The 20,325-nt window shown below is 35.3% G+C and overlaps 1 protein-coding gene across 1 annotated transcript in view; it reads right to left on the bottom strand.

The window, feature by feature from the left end:
- The window catches only part of Spink5 (serine peptidase inhibitor, Kazal type 5), a 70,163-nt gene that overhangs the window by 36,357 nt on the left and 13,481 nt on the right, over positions 1 to 20,325 (bottom strand). The window contains exons 5-12 of the mRNA XM_008825284.2: positions 12,256 to 12,383; positions 9,639 to 9,699; positions 8,696 to 8,823; positions 7,048 to 7,114; positions 4,312 to 4,439; positions 2,831 to 2,918; positions 1,538 to 1,665; positions 442 to 520 (exon numbers count right to left, since the gene is read on the bottom strand). Of these exons, the coding sequence (XP_008823506.2) occupies positions 442 to 520; positions 1,538 to 1,665; positions 2,831 to 2,918; positions 4,312 to 4,439; positions 7,048 to 7,114; positions 8,696 to 8,823; positions 9,639 to 9,699; positions 12,256 to 12,383 (807 nt within the window). The remainder of the gene's footprint in view (positions 1 to 441; positions 521 to 1,537; positions 1,666 to 2,830; positions 2,919 to 4,311; positions 4,440 to 7,047; positions 7,115 to 8,695; positions 8,824 to 9,638; positions 9,700 to 12,255; positions 12,384 to 20,325) is intronic.

Below are 20,325 nucleotides of genomic sequence, written 5' to 3'. Positions count from 1 at the left end.
GAAACCCCCACTTCCAAATTTTTAATAAATGCAGGTTCCAGGGACATCAATCATATTTAAGTACCCCACAAAAAACTCAGGTTGTCAGCCTTGGCACCTGGCACATTTTCCTGTTCAGTCCATCTCCCTGGCCCCTAAGTATGGGTTTTAAGAAGAATGGCATTATGCAGGCTAGAGTTCATATTAGCTCATAGTCCAGAGATGTAATGATTCCTTGGAAAGTAGTTTGTAATGGCTAATAACATCTATAAGTGAAGAAATCAGAAGGGCACAGTTTTTCATACTCCACTAAGTTCTTTTATTGACAGTAAGATCCTATCAGTATCACTTGTCTTTCAACTCAATGCCCTTCCAGACTGAAGAGTTGAGGCTTTCTGCCAGGCTCTGTTAGACCTGTTCAGTTAAAATGAAAAATGGGATTGATGGATGGGTTCCACTCACCGCATATGAAGGTGACTTTTCAGATCCCCTTTTGCTCCTTTTGTCGGCTTCAGCCTTCTCTTCTTCTGCTTCTGCTTCACTGAATGAAGAAGAAAATAAAAAGATCCACTGATTTCTGCCCCTGACTGTATTGCTGACCTGTTCTCCCTTCTTAGTTTAGGGATGAATATTTTTATCTCTTTATTGCTACACGTCAATGAGAAGTAACAAACGGCTATTAGTATGGTATGATCCCACAACATCTTCAAAGTTTCCACCTCACATCGAAAGAAAACTATCTGGAAAATTGCTTTCTATAGTTTGTTTTTCTTGTCTATGCTAAGGAAAAGTTTATCAAAGTCCACAAAGAAATTATCAAAACTGGAATCATGGTGACATTAAACCTAGAGGCTGAAAAATGGCCTTAAAACAGCCCACTACACATCCTCCTGGTTTTCAGAGGAGACAGATGATAAGTCAAGGACTCCCTGTGGTGGTGAAGCAAAGGTACCTGAATATGCTTTGTACAATGGAATTGTATTGCATATGGTTAACTGATGATATTTAAAACATATACAGTTATCAATAAAAATATTTTCATACTCCAAATGTAGTCAAATACTTAAGCTATTTCAACCAAATGACATGAGTGGTGCTCTAAACAGTGAATGACAGTCTTTAGATGTAACTTACTAAGAAATGTCAGACTACCATTTAAGGTAGTTTTATAGGAGTTTATGTTATTTGTGGACCACTTGACTCTGTTCAACTATGTGTTAAATGCTAGTATTGGACCCTCATCCTTGTAGAAGATGCCTATAAACTACTCACATGGGTTCACATATGAAACTTCAGCATGAAAGATAAATAATATCTATGTAAGTTCATGTTTGTCACACGTTTCCAGTGCTAACAGACAGAAAGTGACAGAAAATAAGGCATCTTAAAGAAAGTGACTTCTATACTTACTTCCCGCCCTTTATTATTAACCTTCTCCCTATAACTCATTCAACTTTTCTTACTTTGCTCCAGATTTCCTAGTATGAAATATGTTAATTTTATTAGGCCATGTGTAAGGTGTCCTCTTTCTTTGACATCTCAAAAACTCGGTACTCACAAGAAAGCTTGGCACATGGAACACAAGTTGCCATGTGTTTTGCCGTCTAGACCACGGATAGGGTCATTTTCTCTGGTACAGAAAAGTGTTCCATTCTTTGCACGATCCCGGAATTCACTACAGCGTTTCTGAAAACAAATGAGATACTTTAAGCACAGGACTATAGAGTCTACTTTTGTAATTTTAAGTGTTGTTTATAAAGAAACTAGGCAAGAAGAATTAAGGCTGAGAACCAATAAAGATTTATAACTATTCAAAAATTGTGATAATTCTTTCTGTGTAATGCTCATAGACTTACACATTCAAAAAATATTTTAAGGGGATATCAATGTGAATAATATTAGTTCCTTTCACAATATACAAATTAGGAGTATAACTGGATCTGAATTAAGTCCGTACTCATGTAAAGAAAGAATAATTCATAAAAGTTCCAAGAAGAACTTATGATTGAGTTCTATTTTGAGAATGTATTGAGTAACACAATATACAAACAAAAGTGCCCAAAAGGAATTGTTATTTACAAGGCCACAGAGGTGAAGAGCGCCTCTTCTTGAACTAATCTAGTAAGTCTATGAACATGGTGGCTAAAGAAGTACTTGGGTAAAGACAGGAGATTTTGAAACTGTTCAAAGAAGGAGACTTTGAAAACCAGTATAATAAACATAGCAGGGAATTTAGATTCTTTTCTTTTGAAATGAGAACTTGATAAATAGCTATAATAAAGAATAACAGAATCAAATTTTTGTTTTAGAAAGATGGTCAGTCAGATCTGTGAAAGAGTTTAGTGAGGAGAGGTTAAAGTCAGAGAAGCAATAATTAGATTACAGAAAAAAAAAGATGAAAAGGAGTGAGAGAAGGAAGGATATCAATGAAAAATGAAGGAACAATTGAAGAACATAACCCTGAGATTCAGAGGAAGAAGAAAGGCAAAAGTGAGGCTCAGCAGTTATCTACACAGAGAAAAAAGGTATCTAAGCGAAGTCAGCTACTTTTTAGAACTGTAATTTGAGCACATAGAAGATGAGAAACTGTTAAAATTAACGGGATTGCTGCACTTAGGGATGTAGAACTATTGTAAATGTAACGAGTATTTCTTCCAAATGGAGTTAGACATTTTAGCATCATAATTTTGTTCTAAATATAAAACAATAAATAGAAATAGATTTACACATAACCTACTAGTAGTAGAGGCAGTATTAACCAATATTGAAAATGCATTCTTAAGTAATCTGCTCATACGCTCACACCTGAGTACATTAAAGCCATAGCAAGATCGACTAGACTAAGCTTCACCTCGATTTCTTTCTTGGCTTTAGCTCTTTCTTCAGCATCTCTCTGGGTTTTCTCTACTTTACTTTTTTCTTCTGAATAACGTTTCATGCTGGATAAGGAGAATAAATAAGTGAAGAAAGATGGTCCAAATTTTCATGTTGCAAAATATTCGCTAAATACAGATAAACATTTAAGTCCCTTTGATGATTTTATGTTATCTTAACTTGCCCAAAGCCCCTTACATTTTGCAAATATATGTACATATGTATACACAAGTATATATTTACATGTGGATAGTGTCTTTCTATCCCTCTTTTAAATTATCCCAGCTGCAGTCATAACTTTTAAAGAAGACATTCCAGACCATAAACACAAATGCAATCTGTATCTACCAGTGTTTTTATTCCTGAAAATTTTTCTCTTATTTCATGGTTCTCATTCTGTCTTGAAGTATATAAACCTCTGCACATACCCATGGATTATTTCTGCTGTTAACCTCAAGCTTCTGGAAAGCAGGGATCTTTATTTATATATGCATTCACTCACTCACCATTCAGTTAGTAACTTTTTTTTTGGCAAGCACTGCACGAATCCTGAGGTGAGGTTACATTCGAATGCAACACAAACCTATCTTTTGTCCTCTGAGAATTCATCCCCTTGTAGAGAGGAGTAGTGACAACAATATGGTCATAGAAATAATTATATAATTAGCAACCGTAAAGTTTGTTATGAAAGACCTATAACCAAGGATTATGAAGTTTGAATTTTCAATTAAGACTTAGGACACCTTTTCCAAAAATGATAGTCTTAAAGTACAATCTATAAGAAGAGGGGACATCAGTTGGCCAAGAGGGGTGCCAAAATTAGGGTATCATACAGGAAAGACTTTGTGGATTTTATCTGGGTGTGGTTCACCTATAATTCACGTCTGTAATTCTAGCACCTGGGAGGCTAAGGCAAGAAGTTTGCCACAAGTTGGAGGCCAGTATGAGCTGGATAATAAGCTCCAGTCCAACTGACTTTACAGAGTGACACTTTGCCTCAGAATAAAAAATAGAGTTTATGGACTCAGAGGACTTGAAAAGGTAATTACATCTGTCTCTATTTGTACATTGTGGAATTTGACTTTCTAAAACCTATATAATCAGACATAAGTGTAAAGAATTTTTGGAAATGCACTATCAATTGTGTCTCAAGATAATTTCTGAAGATAAACAAAATCTCCTCACTTGCTTTACCCATTCTATTCTATGACTAGTTGTTAAAATGTTCAGAAAAGTCCCTGGATTTGCAAGTGTTAAGTCTTTTGTAAGCCTGCCTACTAACTGGAAAATGGACTTTACTTGTATCCAGACATAGATACAAAGCATTTGCTTGATGAAGCTATGCTTTGAGGAGGATATGAAACTGCTCAAATAGTTCACAGTGACAAGAACTGGACTCAGCCTTGCTTCCACTCCTACGAGTTCCCCATTTCCACCTGCACAGTGCTGTGTACTCACAACATTTCAGCACACAGGGCACATTTGTTGCCATGAATCTTGCCATCAGGGCCACGGATCGGGTCACTTTCCCGGGTACAAAAAAGTCTTCCACTCCTCACTTGGTTTTCAAATTCCTTGCAAAGTTCCTTTAAAAAGATAAGCAATTATATTTGCCATTTTGTAGTCATGAATCTTGAAACTTTGCATAGCTGATTTATAATCACACAGTGACAAGTCTAGAAATATTAGTAAACATAAAAAAGTATGAATGAGAACTTTTATCTTTTAAATTGTCATTATTTTTTCAAGTTATTTGGCATTCATATATTCTGTGTGGTGTACTTATTAAAGGTGAAGGAACTGAAGTGAGAGCAACTATTTTTTAAAACTAAAGAAAATTCTTGTTAATTTTCAAATCCTTGGGAAAAATGAAAAGACCTTTCATGAGTCTCCAAAACAGGACTAACAAAATGAAAATATGGAATTTGTGAAATTACAGTTTTTTAAGTTACTTGATATGGATCAGGTCAAGAACAATTCAGCATTGTTTGTATCAGGACGTGAAAAAAATGCTATTCAGTGGTTTGGTTTGTGATGCTTCCTTCGCCGATATTCATTTTTGACTTTGCAGTAAAAATCTCTAAGGTGGCAAATCTAACTAATGTTACCCTGACCTTTGAGAGCAAAACCATCAAAGCTAATACTTTTTGAAAAGTCCTTAAAAAGTGACATCCAAAAATGTAAGACGGATTTGCTTCCCGACTTCTTGATAGTTTGGATCAAGACTAATAGAAATCTACTATTTGGTAAAGGATAAACCTCATATGCACCCCCCCAGACACACACAAACATGCAATACCAAAAATTACTTAGCTTGAAGATCTCTGTATCAATAAACATACATTTTTTACTATAGTTTACTATTTTGTTATAGCATAACCTATTAAAAATAAGACAAATAACTAACTTTTCTTTTCAGCCAGGACCATGTGAACAGAGGGGCAGGGCAGGACTTGGGAGACCTGGGCAACTACACTGTAGCTCTAGAACTCACTGTAGACCCTTTCGAAGTCCCAGTATTTTGGGGATGATGATATTACCACCCACACAGTCAGATTTTTCTAGATAAGTATATTCTGATTTTTTTTCCTTTGCAGTCCATATTTCTTCCTTAGGATGCTTTTAAAAGGAATTCTATTTGTTTCCTACTTAGGGAGATGCTTGTTCTGAGAGGAATGATGGGTCTGTCATTCATTTCCTGGTAGTAATGACCTAAGAGTAAGATGCAGAAAGTAGCTACCTGATAATCATAACACAGTAATGAAATTAATGCTTGATGATTCCCATAAGAGAAACAATGATAATTTCAGTTTATAACTAGTGATTCACCAAAGAAGATTCTGAAGAAGCACTTTTGTGAGCAACCCACTGACAGGTTAATTACAGGGCACATATTGAGCCATCATTGAAAAGCAGTCCTATTCAGCCCAATGACTCCTAATGACCCTGGCCAGCACGAGGGAGAAGCCATGATCAGGCATAATGGAAAAAAGCCCTCTGTTTACAGAGTAATAGATGTGAAATATCACTTAGCCCAGGGTTTTAGGCTAAAATTTACAAACCGGAGTAAAGCATTGTTTTCAACTCTTGGTTAGTGTTGAATCATCCACAGAGGAGCTGAATACTTTGTTTTTCTAAATCAAGTTTCACACTGCTCAATTAAGGCTCAGAACTTTGCTTTATTAGATAGAATTATGAAGTAGAAGGTCATCTTTCCATCACCAAAAAGTTGTTCTGTTTCTACCATAGGAAAACATCTTCCTACAATCCACAAACCGTATATCTATGTTAGTTCAAAAGAGGATTGGAGGTGAGAACAGATGAACAAGAAGGTCAGAGCAAGGTCATTTATCCAACCTCCCTATTTTTCTGACAAAAAATATTCAATTGGCACAAGGAATAAATTTTGCACTAAACTGCAAAATTATGTTATATAATTTGTAAAAAACACACCCCACTTTATTTCAAGAGTTTTTAAGGGAATCATATTGAAAAAAATATTTATTGAAATAAATTTGAGTATTTTTAAGCTATCATCTCAATAGTTAAGATTTTCATTTAGGCAGAAGCAAGACCTTTTTAGTGAGGGTCTCAATGAATGAAATAACCATGTGGAAAAGTGAATAACTGAAACGCTGTCAATAGAATTTTATGGTAAAAAGATCAGCAGATACATTGCTTAAAATCTATTTTAATGTTATTTTCTGGATAATTTATATTATGCTGCATTTAAAAAAAATTCAAAGCAAAATTCTGTTCCAGAGAGAGAGAGAGAGAGAGAGAGAGAGAGAGAGAGAGAACTGTGGAAATGGGAAGAATGACATAGAACAAAATATAATAATGCTTATGTGCGAAAATGCCATTATGAAACCCATTTTTTTGTATGCTAAAATAAAAAGTTAGTAAAAAGAAAAGAAACTGATGGAATTTTGCACACATAAGCTTTCTGTCTTACATCTCTCTTTGCTGGAGTGTGGAAAAGGAGTAGAACTGTCATATTTTGAAACAAATATGAAGTTGGTTTAGATATGAATTTAATGATAAATATACTAGAAATAGCCAGTTTGAGGACTTTGAACAAATAGGAAATACAGGTTGTAGTGCGAGGCAAGGACACTTGGTACTGCAAATGTTCAGATGTGATTTTGTTTGTTTATGGTCACAAGAATTACATTGCTGCAGTGAGCTATTTACCGTCTCAACATCTCTCCGAATTCTGTTTTCTTTCTCACGTGTGGCATTTGCTTCAGCTTCTTTTAAACTGTCAAGAAAACAGCAGGTTATTTATAGATCAGTCATTTTTTCCATGTTCACCCTGTGCTGAACACGAAGCACTTTCATATTCTATGCCATGATCTGTTGAAACCCATCCATGTACTGAAGACAAGCACTTTCCTGTCTTGACTGCTGGAGACCAAGAAATTGCCAAAGATAAGGAAGGGTGTGAGACTGACTCACTGACAGTCAATTAGAATCTTTGTTCTCCAGAACTAGATGGGTGTGCCACTGTGAGTGACAAACAGAAGATTGCCAGGAAAATATCCTTTAACAGGCAGAACCAAGAGCTTTGAAACAATGCTGTGACAAGAGTGAAACCAAACTGAGCCTTAAAGGGATTGCTGTCCACACCCTTCTGTGGAACTTCTTAAACTATGTAAGATACTGGTTTGCCTTCCTATAAGTGTACAGTTGTTCCCAAGAGCTAAATTTGAATTCAGCTTCTGAACCTTTTGTCGTTTATTACCAGTTGGTCTCATCCTGCCATCCTGCCATCTTAGTTATACTCTGAAGGAAAATAGTTCAGAAAGCACAGATTCTCCTATTCCGCTAGAACATGAAATGAGTAAGTATATAAGAAAAATCAAAACATTTTGGGTTAGCTTTAACAGTGAAAATGCATGCCTCTTAGGTAAGATAGTGGAAATCTAACTGGATTCTTGTGTGGAAACCAGTGCTAGTCAGGTCTCTTGAGCCTGACAGGACATGCCCTTGAATTCTACATGAGCTCTCTGCAACTTTCAAAGGATGGTAGGAAGTTTTTTAATCTGTTAAATCTTTTTCTACTCTGATTTTAAAATCCAGTGATGTAAATGTAATGCTCTAAGGCTGGCAGCCATAAGGATTACAGCCTACATCTTGTTTAGCAGACAGAACATGAAAATCTAATTGCCTTTTATTCAAATCTGGGTCTACAGTGCCTAAATCCACGCAGCTACTAAGAAAAGACGAACCCAACATTTCCTGTTTATGACACTCACCGTTTACACTAAGAACAAATCAGACACATAGCATCATTATCATTATTAATATCATTATTAATATTACTTTAGCTATTATTATTTAAAATTAGATGTTATTACTTAGGAAGGCCTCTACAAGTGCCCAAAGATGGCAATGTATGTCAGATGCTAACCTGGATTATTCAACATGTATTTTCCAAGTCTATTTTTAAACTTCTTTGGTTAGCATAGAAGTATTAGCATTTTCAAATACAGTGCATTTTAATAGTCTCTTCCCCATCTCCCCTATGCCTACCTCCAAATCTTAACCTATTATCTTACAACACACTGAGTGTTTTCAAGGCATTACAGTTTTTTTAATGAAGTTTCAAATTTAGTAACTAACATGACCACGTTATCCTTTTCTTTTGGGAAATTTTAGTACTGAAAAGAAAAAAAGGAAAAGAAAGCAATTTTTCAGCAAGGTTTATTTCATACTATAAAGACACACGCATCATGAAAAGGAGAACGCACATCATGCAAAGGACTTTATCCTTCTGTGGGGATCTCAGGACAGAAAGGAAGGCTTCTTCTCAAATCTGTCACCAGTTGGGGTTACTTACAAGAGCTCAGCACACATCGCACACCGATTGCCATGTGTCCTCCCATCAGGACCTTGAATTGGATCACTTTCCCTTGTACATCCAAGCCGTCCATTTTCCACAAAGGCCCGAAAATCACTGCACACATCCTAGAGAAAGCGAAAGGAGCTTGGCAGGCGACAATGAGACTGAATGCTTGCAACACAACTTTTAGAAATTTTTATGGAATTTCTGATGGGCAGTGGAGTAGTGCCAGTCACGCAGAACCAACTCTGAGCACTGCATGGTTTAAGTACAAAGCTTATTACTGACTCACTTGTTCAAGAAATAGTGGCAGTTATGTGACAACTCAAGTGGAACACTGTCTTTGCCCTCAAGTTGTTCACAATGTGTCAGGTGATGTAGATCAAGGGATACTTGGAATAGTATCTACTAAAAGCATTGGTGGAGGTTGAAAAACTCAGGTATTTGAAGAGCATACAGTAAGAATATCAAACCATGAAAATTAGAATGATGTTCAACTAGATTCAAGTATGCCATGTGTGGCTCTTACTGCCCTCACCTACAATCAAAGGTTCATGGAGTCATAACATAAAAAATTGCTACTTAGTGTCAATCACATTTCAAGTCAGCTGATTTGTACAAAGTTTCCCAATAGCAAGTGACAGTGCTGCAGTTTCAAATCGGATGAAATGATTGAAGTCAAGTGCCTTTTTCCCACTGCTCAGGCAAATTTCTTAAGTTTCTAATTTTTTTATAGCAGAAATATAGCTGAAAAATCTTAGTATCAGAGTAAACTGATCCAGGTTTAAGAACTAACAGTTCTTCCTCCATGTTAAGAGGTATCAGAATTCCAGCAAAGCAAGAATCACTTTCTACCAAGCATCCCACCTAAGGAAGAAGGAGCACATTTGCTTTTGTCGTTAAGTTGGCTCTAGTGTTTCTCACACTGACACTTCCTCACCTCTGGAGCGTTGCTGTCACATTCACCTTCACTTTTTATGCCAACTTGTTTCTTGCTTTTCCTGGAATCAATAAGTGTGTAGACAAAGCAATTACTACAATAGAATTGACCACCATGTCTAGGGTACAAATTCACCTCAGATGACAAAGTTAGGGCTTGTAATTAGATGTTCAGTTCCTCTCCAATACCTTTGTTGGTGCTTTTACCATTATTACCTTTTTTAAAAGGTCAAGTTTAAATTATTCAGCATTCTTTTACACAGCTCTTCTGTACTAACTTGCAGTTTATTCTTCATGAAATGTACATAAAGTCTTATTCTTAACTTTTTTAGTCCTGTAGAACTTTAAAGAATATCTGAAAACATAGTAACATGTATGTAAACTAATTTCTACTTTGTAAAGAAATAGATTATAATTCTGCATGTATGTAATAATAAAAGCAAAGTTGTTCAAAAACAAAAATAAGCAACCAGCAGTTGTATAAAAGCATTTTCAAAATATATAGGCTGACAGAGACTATGAAAAGTAACTTCTAGGATCTAAAGAGGCCAGAGAACTTAGATTAGAATTTAGAACCACTACTGCCATTTTCCTAGACATTATAATCTGTAACTGTATTTTTATTTTATTTTTTTAGACAGGGTCTCTCATGTATTTCCAGTTGACATGGAACTCACTTTATAGAACAGGAAGACCTCAGATTCACAGAGAACCACCAGGTCTGCCTCCTAAGGGCTGGGCTCAAAGGCATGGACCACATGCCCAGCTCTAACTGTATTCTAAATACTTATCCTTAGACTCACATAGAAGTGTAATTTTTACTGATTTTTGCAATAGATGGGGACTATTACAAAGTTCTACTATTCAAAATGAAGATAAGTGACTCTCAGGTGCCCAACCCCAATTAGTACATCTTTATTGTAACCCCTACATCTAAGGTTCATGGAACACTGACAAAGAGGGGATGGAAAGATTGTTAGCTCCAGAGGACCAGGAAGACTTCTGCAAGATAGTGTCAAAAGACAATTTGACAGGGAAGCTACACCTGTGTAATCTCAGCAATAAGATAGCCTAAAGAACACCCGCATAATGCAATGCCAATTGACATACTTTTCTATAATTGACAGAAAATTAATGGCTGCTGAGAGAGGGAGAATCAGTTTTCTCCCTGGTACATTGTCCAATCTCAAGTGGGGAGGTTTACATGTGCATGTAAGCAAGACCAAGTGGATTTCATAGGTTTTATATATACACAGCAGAAGAAAAGGTCATGACTTTAACAGTGAATGCGTGTAGGCAGTATGTACAGTACCCATGCATGAAATTCTCAAAAAACTAAAATAATAATAATAAAATAATAATAATAAAAGAAACTTGGAACTTCAATAATGTTCTGGAGTCTTCTAGAGGCCAGAACTAAGAAAAACACAGCAAGTAGTAAGATATTATGAGAGGAAAAAAATCACCCAAACAAGATAGTTAAACATTTAAAATAATAGGATTACTCGTGACATACATTTAAATGTGCAGTGTGTTTCAAGCTATAGAATAAAATATGTATCTTAAAAAAGTTTGAATGCTTATTTGCTATTTAGATTTTTAAATTTTTCATTACATTTATTTATCATCTAGGCATTTATTAATTTATTTATTTATTCATTCATTTTGTGCGTGTCTTTGTATATTCATGTGTGTATAAGTGCACAGTTTTGCCACAGCACTCCTGTGGGTCAGACTAAAACTTGCAGGATGTGGTTCTCGCCTTCCACCCTGTGGGTCAGAGGGATAGACCATGGTCTGTAGGGTTTGAGGCCTGTGCTTTTACCCACTGAGCCATCTCACCGCTTCCGGTTTTCTATTTCCTCATGCTCGCTCCTGGGGATTGCCAAGAGCAATCTAAAAATGCAGTCATGAGGAGGATCAGGAGGGCTTACTGCAATCTTGTTTTGGTGAGATACAAGGAATAAGACTTCCAGAATTTCAAAGAATAAATTTTATCCTGACCGCCTTCTCAAACGTTGGGGGTTGTGTTTCCAAAAGCTGAAGAGCAGATCCTTCAAGACCGAGATCATAGCAGAACGAGCAGAGCAGGTGTGCGTTTTGTTGGTGGAAGATAATCAATAACCAAACAAGCACCAAGGGTGGAAGGAGAACAAAACAGGCAAATACAGGCCAGTGAGATAGTTTATCCAGTTGACAAGAAGTTCTATACTGGAAATTCCTATTATATACTATAACATTTTAAATTACTGAACACTTAAACAGAGCTTGATGATGAAATCATTCTGTGCATGAAAGGATATAATCAGAGTTAGACAGATTGCTAGATGACTGAGGATGAATACATGTAAATCTCCTTCTGTGTTTGTAGCATCTATTTGTGTGTATATATTTCTGTGTGTGTGCATGTCCTGTTTACTTCACAGAGACCAATCGATGCAGTAGTGCTTTGTAAAATATGAAGTATATTCCTGTATACATTTTCTAATTAAGAGTAGGAGAATAAGTGATACTAAAAGTTTATGGACAACTAACGCCAAATTAATTACCATCTACTGCAGGAACACCATGTGTCCTGTAACTCCTCAGATAATATAGCTGTTTCAGAGAACACTCACTCATTCTCAGCACACAGCTCACATCTGCTGCGGTATGTTTTCCCATCTGTGCCACAAACTGCAGAAGCATCACCTGTACAGATAAAATTCGCATCTTTTCTTCCTTTCTTGAAATCCTCACAATCCAGCTGTAAGAGACATGATTAATGAACATCCAAGAGACAAAGTAGCCCTTAGAAACAAAACTGGTTAACATTTTAAACCCAGAAAAAAAATTGAGACCAAGGAGCTAATAAAATCATGGATTCTGAGAGGATGATTTCAGCCATCTGCTGTCTGGTGAGAGAGGCCAAGCTCCCATTATGAAATTCAGTAAACTGTGTCTTAGCTAAATCCTACTTGTAGTTACCACAGAGTAAAAATGAGGCCCAGCAGAAAATACAAAAGAAAACTCTCTGTAAATTATAAATTATAGAAAAATTTCCAATATTATAATTAGGAATAGTGATTAAGTCATATTTCTAGCTTCTCAATTATAAGGCTACTACTGTGTGATTAGGTCAGGTAATTTATCTATGCTTAAGTATCCTAATTTAAAAATGGGTATAATTTCACCAAATGTTCCATGCTGCAAGGATATTAAATATGCTAATAAGGTACAGTGTAATACAACAGACCTACTACATCATAATGATTTTTATTATTGTTGTTACTTAAAATGTTTTCTCTACTGATGATCAGGCAGAGAGATCTAAACATTCTTTGAGGATGATGGGAAGAAATCTCTAAATCACTCTTGTAATAACATGACATAGACTTAAAGACAAACCTGTATGGTGAGGAAATAATTGCACCAGCCAATAACTGAAGACAAATGGTCAAACCTCAAATCAGCTACCCACTCATTTCACCTCTTTGAACCTCACTTTCTTCATCTGAAAAATGGGAATTCACACCCTACCCACATTCCACATTTGTGGTAAGGATCAAATAATTAATTATGAAATGTAATTTGTCAACTATTATTGTGACATATGCTAACCAAAGAATATGCAGACATAATTTGAAATTAGCTTCAATCTAAAAACTAAATAAAAATAACTGGAGCCCCATTTCTTCACCTAAGCCATCACACTGAAAACCAAATTTTAGTGTTTTTAAAATACTTCAATGTTATATTTGGAACATATCATATGTATCTGTAATGAGTTAGTATGTCACAAATATAAAAAAGTAAAATATATGCAAATATATAATGAATTTCTCAATCAGAGGATCAGAATGTAGAATTCGCATAGAGGGAAAAAGATTAAAGTAGTGAGGAAAAATGTAGCCCTATCTCACCGTTTATGCCATATGTGTAGGAAAAAGTCACAAATAGAGTAGAAATAAAATAATTAGTGAAAAAAGTTATTTTGTTCATTTGTTCTAGCATTAATTCCAGAAAATTTATTACACATTTATAAGACTTTGGTTAGTCTACTTTATTGTGAGATCTCTACAGTAAACAGAAATGGAATAGTGTTCTAAGGAGTTTGTACACCAATAGGAATAAAATGACAATGTTCACAGCAATTTTAGATTTTTGAGTAGATTCACCAGAAGGGAAAGTAGTGGGGAAGGGCTGGGGTGCTGACAACACAGCAGACAGTAGCAGGGATATCAGAGTATAAGGGCTCTAGTGGTGGAAAGGAGGCTATGGGAGGGTGCCATCTGGGAAGTAGATGTATAGTCGAATGAGATAGTTTGGGATGTTCTGTGTGATAAACACACACACACACACACAATCAACAAATTTTTTAAAAATGTATTATATTTGAGGAGGAAGCATGGAAATTTATGTCATGTTAATTAGTAGAGGTGATAAACATTACCATTGAAATCTACCCAATGACTTTATAGACATACACAGGCACCAAGGATCCAAGTGCAATCGATTATGACTAGTAATAATCAGATACATACAGATTAGAGATGCATGCGCCAACATCTCAGTGTTAGTAGCAAAAACAATGAGTCTTTCTGCAAGGAACAATATATTCTAAAATGAAATGGAGATCTTTTTTAAAGGTTAAAAATGCTCATCCAATTTTATATCTTAGAGGGCTTATACTGAGTTCAGTATTGTATAACTGTATTAACTCAACTGTGAACTTAGTAACTTGCACCCCCTTGTGAAAGAGATGTACTGATTTGGAGTGTGTTACTGAATATGTTAAAGCTGTTGTGAAATGCTTCTTCTAATCATGTAGTTACTAAAAATAAAAAAAATAATTCTTCAAAGCATAAAAATTTGCTCCTTAATAATTAGTAGATGTGAAAAACATTACCATTTAAATCTACCTGATGACTTTATATCCATGCTCAGATGCCAACAAGCTCAGAAAGTAACTGAGTGTGACTAGTAAGAATCAGATATATAGAGATTAAAAACACATGGGCAAACATCTTAATGTCAGTTGCATTAAAATGAATTTTTCTGTATGAAACTGTGTATTTTAATAATGAAATGGAGATCTTTTTTAAAGCTTAAAACCTCATTTAATTTTATGTCTTATAAGGTTTATACTGAGTACAATATTGTTTAAGTGTAATAATTCAACTGTAAACCTAAAAATTTACAGCCAATTTTGAAAGAGATGCATCTTAGCTCAGGAAATTGTTATTGAATATGTCAGTGCTGTTGTAATGAAATGCTTCTTCTAAGTATGTGGTTAATAAATAAATATTTTTTAAAAATGAGCCAAATAATGAAGAACTGTGTGTAATGATCAACCTTTAGTGATAGGAGGGAATGTCTAAAGGGGACAAAATTTGTGATAGCAGATTGTCCTGCTCAAGAGGTGGAAACAGACTGGTTGTGACATAAGGAAAACTCAAGTGAGCTCATGATTTTCTCTAAAATATTTGTAGAAGGCATAGAAGCACAGGAAGTTATGGATCAGCTTGGAATAATCACTGCTATCGCCCTTCACCAGAAAATCAATGCATCATACTAGGTCACAGGTGTCGGCTGGGGGAAGACAGGTCAAATAAAACGACAGCTGGGAGGTGACGAGAACAGGTGCATGCACTGACTACTCCACCTTCTTGCCCTCTTAACTCCTGGCTAGTGAGTCACAACTTATCAAAACCACCCCTTCTTAATGTTAGCAATTACTGAGCACTCATAGATGGACCTGACTGTTGGAATGGCAGCCAGCTGAATGGGTTTCAGAGCATGAGGAGCTTGGCCTTATTCCTTGTTAGCACTAGATTCATCAGAAGCTTAACCCTGAACGTGAGTTAGCTCATTTTAGCAGAAAAAAGCTGGGGCCATACTTCAGAATTAAAACACTGGAAAACATGGATCAACTAAAGCAGAATTGGCACCATGAGAGGAATAATTTATCAAAAGTATTCTTCAAAGAAATAAAAGAAATTGACATTATGAAACAGAATAATAGAAATCACAGAGTAATGGCAAAATGCAGTAGAATATTTGTACTTAGAAAATATTCCAATAGTAATGAATTAAACAATATGAAGAATAAATGTGCGCAGGTGTAAATAAGTAGTGAATTGTGAACTCAAGGTTCAGGTCAAAGAAGTCCCCTAAAAGCAATAGCAATGGAACCTTTTAAAACAGAAAAGCCAAAGAATATAAAGAATAGGATTAGAAGTACCCTAAAGGGGAGAAATAAATACAGAAATAAATGTCTAAGCAAGGAAAGAAAATTCATAAATTTGATTAAAAAATTAAAGATGACTAGAAAGGCAGAAGTAACCATAGCAACTGAATAACAAATAACCATAGCAACTGAAAGCCAGAACCTAGCTAATCTCAAAATTGTAGCAGCTATGATAATTTCAGACTATACATTGAGAAAAAGTTAACAAACTAGGTAGAACACAACTATTAGCAATATATATATATATACACATACGTAATATAAACACTTGAAAGTATGAATTTTAAGGTCAGGGCAATCATAATAACCATAAAAATTGGTATGCTATATTTAAATATTGCCAATAGGTAAATGGAAAAAGGAAACTACTGTAAAACTAATTTTCATAATTGCATATGGTACAAATGAGAACAAAAATCAGAGAATCAGAGAAATGGTTCTAATGTAATAAAATAAGTGCAAATGGATTAAAGCCATAAGACACAGTGATTAGATCTTTAAAAACAGCATCAAACTATGTAATGATCACAAGAGAAACATTAAAAATTAAAAATGTTAAAAATATTAAAAATCATGTAATGGTTAAACCATGTGGATCACAAAACAAGAAATGGACATGATATGAGAAGGTGCTTGTAGGGAGGCAGGGAGACAAGGTGCTACAAAGGTGAGAGGGAAACAGGAGAGTTTAGAGGTAGGAGGAACCAGAATTTTACACATGTATAAAGTTGTCAAAGGATAAATTTAATAAAGTTGGCTTTCCTAGTAGAATATTTTATTAGAAGAGCTATGATAAAAATAATTCCCACAGATAAATTTCATATCAATCCTATTTTTCTTTAACAAAATTAGATAGATAAAAAAGAGAAAAGAAAAATATAAGAAGGTATACAAATATTAAAAAAATAAAATAATGAACAGAAAGTGAGCAGGTGCAGCAACAATAACACTTAGAAAATAGACTAGAGTCTAAATGCATAATTACTGATAAGGTAGACTACTATACAAAATAGAAGGATGAGAACAAGAATGTGTAACCACAATAATCATACATTTACCCAGTAACATAGACCCCAAGTCACTGAAATAATGAATAGTATAGAATAGCATTAGATAAATCAATCACTAAAATGATAAGCCATAACAAAAACTCAGAAACTGATATATTAAAGAAAAATTAGGGACATCTGGTATATTTTTGTAGAAAACCTTACCAAGGGACAAGAAAATAAATACTCTTTTATGGAACATATGAAGCAATTATAAATAGATTGTATGCCAGGTCATAAAGAAAGTCATAAGAGTTCCTGAATAACCAATTTCATATGGTCTATTTTCTAATCACATTTCTTTAAAATTTAAACTTAATATGACAATAATAACACATATGTGAGTATAAAATCATGTATTACTAAATTACTTTGAAATTGATAGTGTTGTTAAATATTTGGCTAATGAACACAAATGAGAACATCTGAAGTAGACTGTAGAGCATTAATATTTTATGTACTTAACAGTCATCAAATGTTCGTGGGGACAGAGGAGCATCTGTATACTCATGGTGGGACCGTAAACTGTACAGTCATTACGGAAGTCCATATGAACTCTCCTCAGGAAACTAAAAATAGAAACACCATCTCGACTCAGGTATATAACTATGCTACACCTTCATATACACCTGAAGGTTTCTATCTTAACATACCATAGACATACTTGCACATCCATATTTAATGCTTCATTATTCACAATGACTTAGAAATGGAACTAGGCTGAATTTCCATCAACAGGTGAATATAGAGAGAAAATGTTTGTTGTATATATACACAAAGGAGTTTTATTTAGGTGTAAAGAATGAAATAAGCACATTTGCATGAAAACAACTGGATGCCACTGGAGATGTGTTAAGTGGTGTGTGTGTGTGTGTGTGTGTGTGTGTGTGTGTGTGTGTGTATGTGTTGATCATGAAAGTAGAAAGGTGATGAGATAAGGAAGAGATCTCAAAGGCTGGGAGAAGAAGAAGGAAAAACGAGATTAGTAAGATAATGTGCCATAAAGGCAGAAAGGGGAGATATCTACTGAGAGATAGTGGATGAGCAAGAGGGAGAGAGGGGAATGGAGAAGAGCAATGGGGGAAGGTGGGGAATAAGAACAAAGGAGAATGACAAACATGCTAACATACAACTAAAACAACTAAAATACTATACTTGTGAGAAAAAAAGTAAGTATTCCTCAGTGTGCTATAAACTGAATAAGAACAAAGATACAGGAATTAATGTCATGTAGGACAAAAACTAACAGAACATTAACAAAAAAAATTAGAGTAAAACTACTAAAAGAGATTTAAAAATATGTCCAATGATGACTGGAAATAATTAAGATTAAGATATAAATATAATGAAGACATATTAAATCTATATGCTAATTCAAAACTAATTAGCATATAGATGTATGACTACACAAAGAACAAATGCCAATATTGGTGCAAAAAGCAAAATACAAACAAGTAAACAAATATTAATCTAATAGATATACTAGTCTGTGATAGTCCCCCAAACAATGACTGATACTGAATAGCTTCACAATCTAATTTTCATTAAAAAAATATAATTTGAAAGTTACTTTAAAAATTAAAGAAATATATAAATTGACAACTTTTGAAGCATTGTTTACATATCATAATACTCAAATCAACTGTATAATTAAATGATTGGGGGGGTGAGATAGGGTCTCTCTGTAGCCCCAATTTGCCTAGAACTCACTATGTAGAACAGGTTGACCTTGATCTCATATATATAGTCACCTAACAAGTGCTGGAAATAAAAGCATGCACCAACATACTAGGATATAACTCAATGATTTTTAAATAAAACTATAGAGTTGTAAAATTATAACCAGAACCCAGTTTTGGAATATTACTCCAAAAAACTCCCTCAGGGCAATTTATTATCCTATATTCCTGATCTCACCTTTAGGCTACCACAGATTGGTTCCTGACTGAACTTGCCATTTCTAGATGTTTCATGTAAATAAACTCATAGATATGACTGTTAGGTTCTAACTTCTTTCACTTTGAGAGTCATCCATGCTGCAACACCACCAGTCATGCACTCCTTTACTGCTGCTGTGCATTGCTCCATTCTAGTTCACTTTGTTTATCCACTCACCACTGGGCATCTGTGCCTTGATTTCAGTTTTGAACTATTAAGGCTTCCATGCATGCTGCACATCTGACTTTGGATACACATATGGTTCTCACTTCATTAGGTTCCTAGGATTGCATGTGAGGGGTCCTAAGGTAAATCTATAGTTAAAGTGAAAAATAAGTTAAAAAAATCTATGCTGCTTTTAATTATGGACATTCAATTCCCCAGCCATGAGATAACATGTTGGACACATCTGATGATAACTGATGGAATCAAAGTCCATTTCATTGATGTCATGACTAACCTTATATTGTTTTGACATGACTTCTTTATGACATTTAAATTTATTTATAAAGTATTCTAATTTTATGTTTGACTTCAAGGATCTAATGGAAAATATCCTTTTAAAATAAGCCTGCCAAGATTTTGGTAAAGTATATATTGAATTTGTAGATTTTCAAAGAATTGTGGAACGCAAGGATCTAATGGAAAATATCCTTTTAAAATAAGCCTGCCAAGATTTTGGTAAAGTATATATTGAATTTGTAGATTTTCAAAGAATTGTGGAACGGGGCATGGTGGTGCACACTTTTAATCCCAGCACTTGGGAGGCAGAGGCAGGCAGATCTCTGAGTTCCAGACCAGTTGGGGCTATGGGGAGACTGTCTTAAAAAACAAAATACACACACACACACACACAGAGAGAGACAGAGTTAAGCTCTCTCTGACCCCTTATCTCCTTCCAGCCACCTCTCTACTCCTCTTAGCCAAGCCTATTGAAAAACTGCTCTTGCCATGTTCACTCTCACATTGGCCAAGAGATGGATGGACAGTGACTGCCTGACAGCTGACTGAATGGCTGGCTGAGTTGTGAGAATAACTTGGTGGATATTGGCAAAAATAGTATGTGAGTGTTAAACTAATCCAACCGAGCCAAGTGTGGTAGCACACTTACTCAGGAGGCTGAGGCAGGAAGGTCATGACTTCCAGGCCAACCTGGGCTAACAACACTCTCAAAAACAACATAGCTGGGTGTGGTGGCTCACGCCTTTAATTCCTGCACTTGGGAGGCAGAGGCAGGCAGATATCTGTGAGTTCAAGGCCAGCCTGGTCTACATAGCAAGCTCCAGACCAGCTGAGGCTACAGGAAATCCTGTCTCAAAAAAGATCCTCCCCCCCAAAAAACAACCCTCCCCCAAATGTGGTGGCACAACGCAACACTTAGTAGGCGGAAACAGGTGAATGCCATAAATTTGAGGCTAGCCTGATCTGCATGGTAAGTCCCAAACCAGCCAGATCTATGTAATGAAACAACC

The sequence above is a fragment of the Nannospalax galili genome, unplaced genomic scaffold (assembly GCF_000622305.1).
Source record: "Nannospalax galili isolate Female #2095 unplaced genomic scaffold, S.galili_v1.0 scaffold128, whole genome shotgun sequence".
In the NCBI taxonomy this organism is placed as follows: Eukaryota; Metazoa; Chordata; class Mammalia; order Rodentia; family Spalacidae; genus Nannospalax; species Nannospalax galili.
The sequence above is the reverse complement of the archived record's forward strand: the minus strand, read 5'-3'. Positions and strand labels throughout refer to the sequence as shown.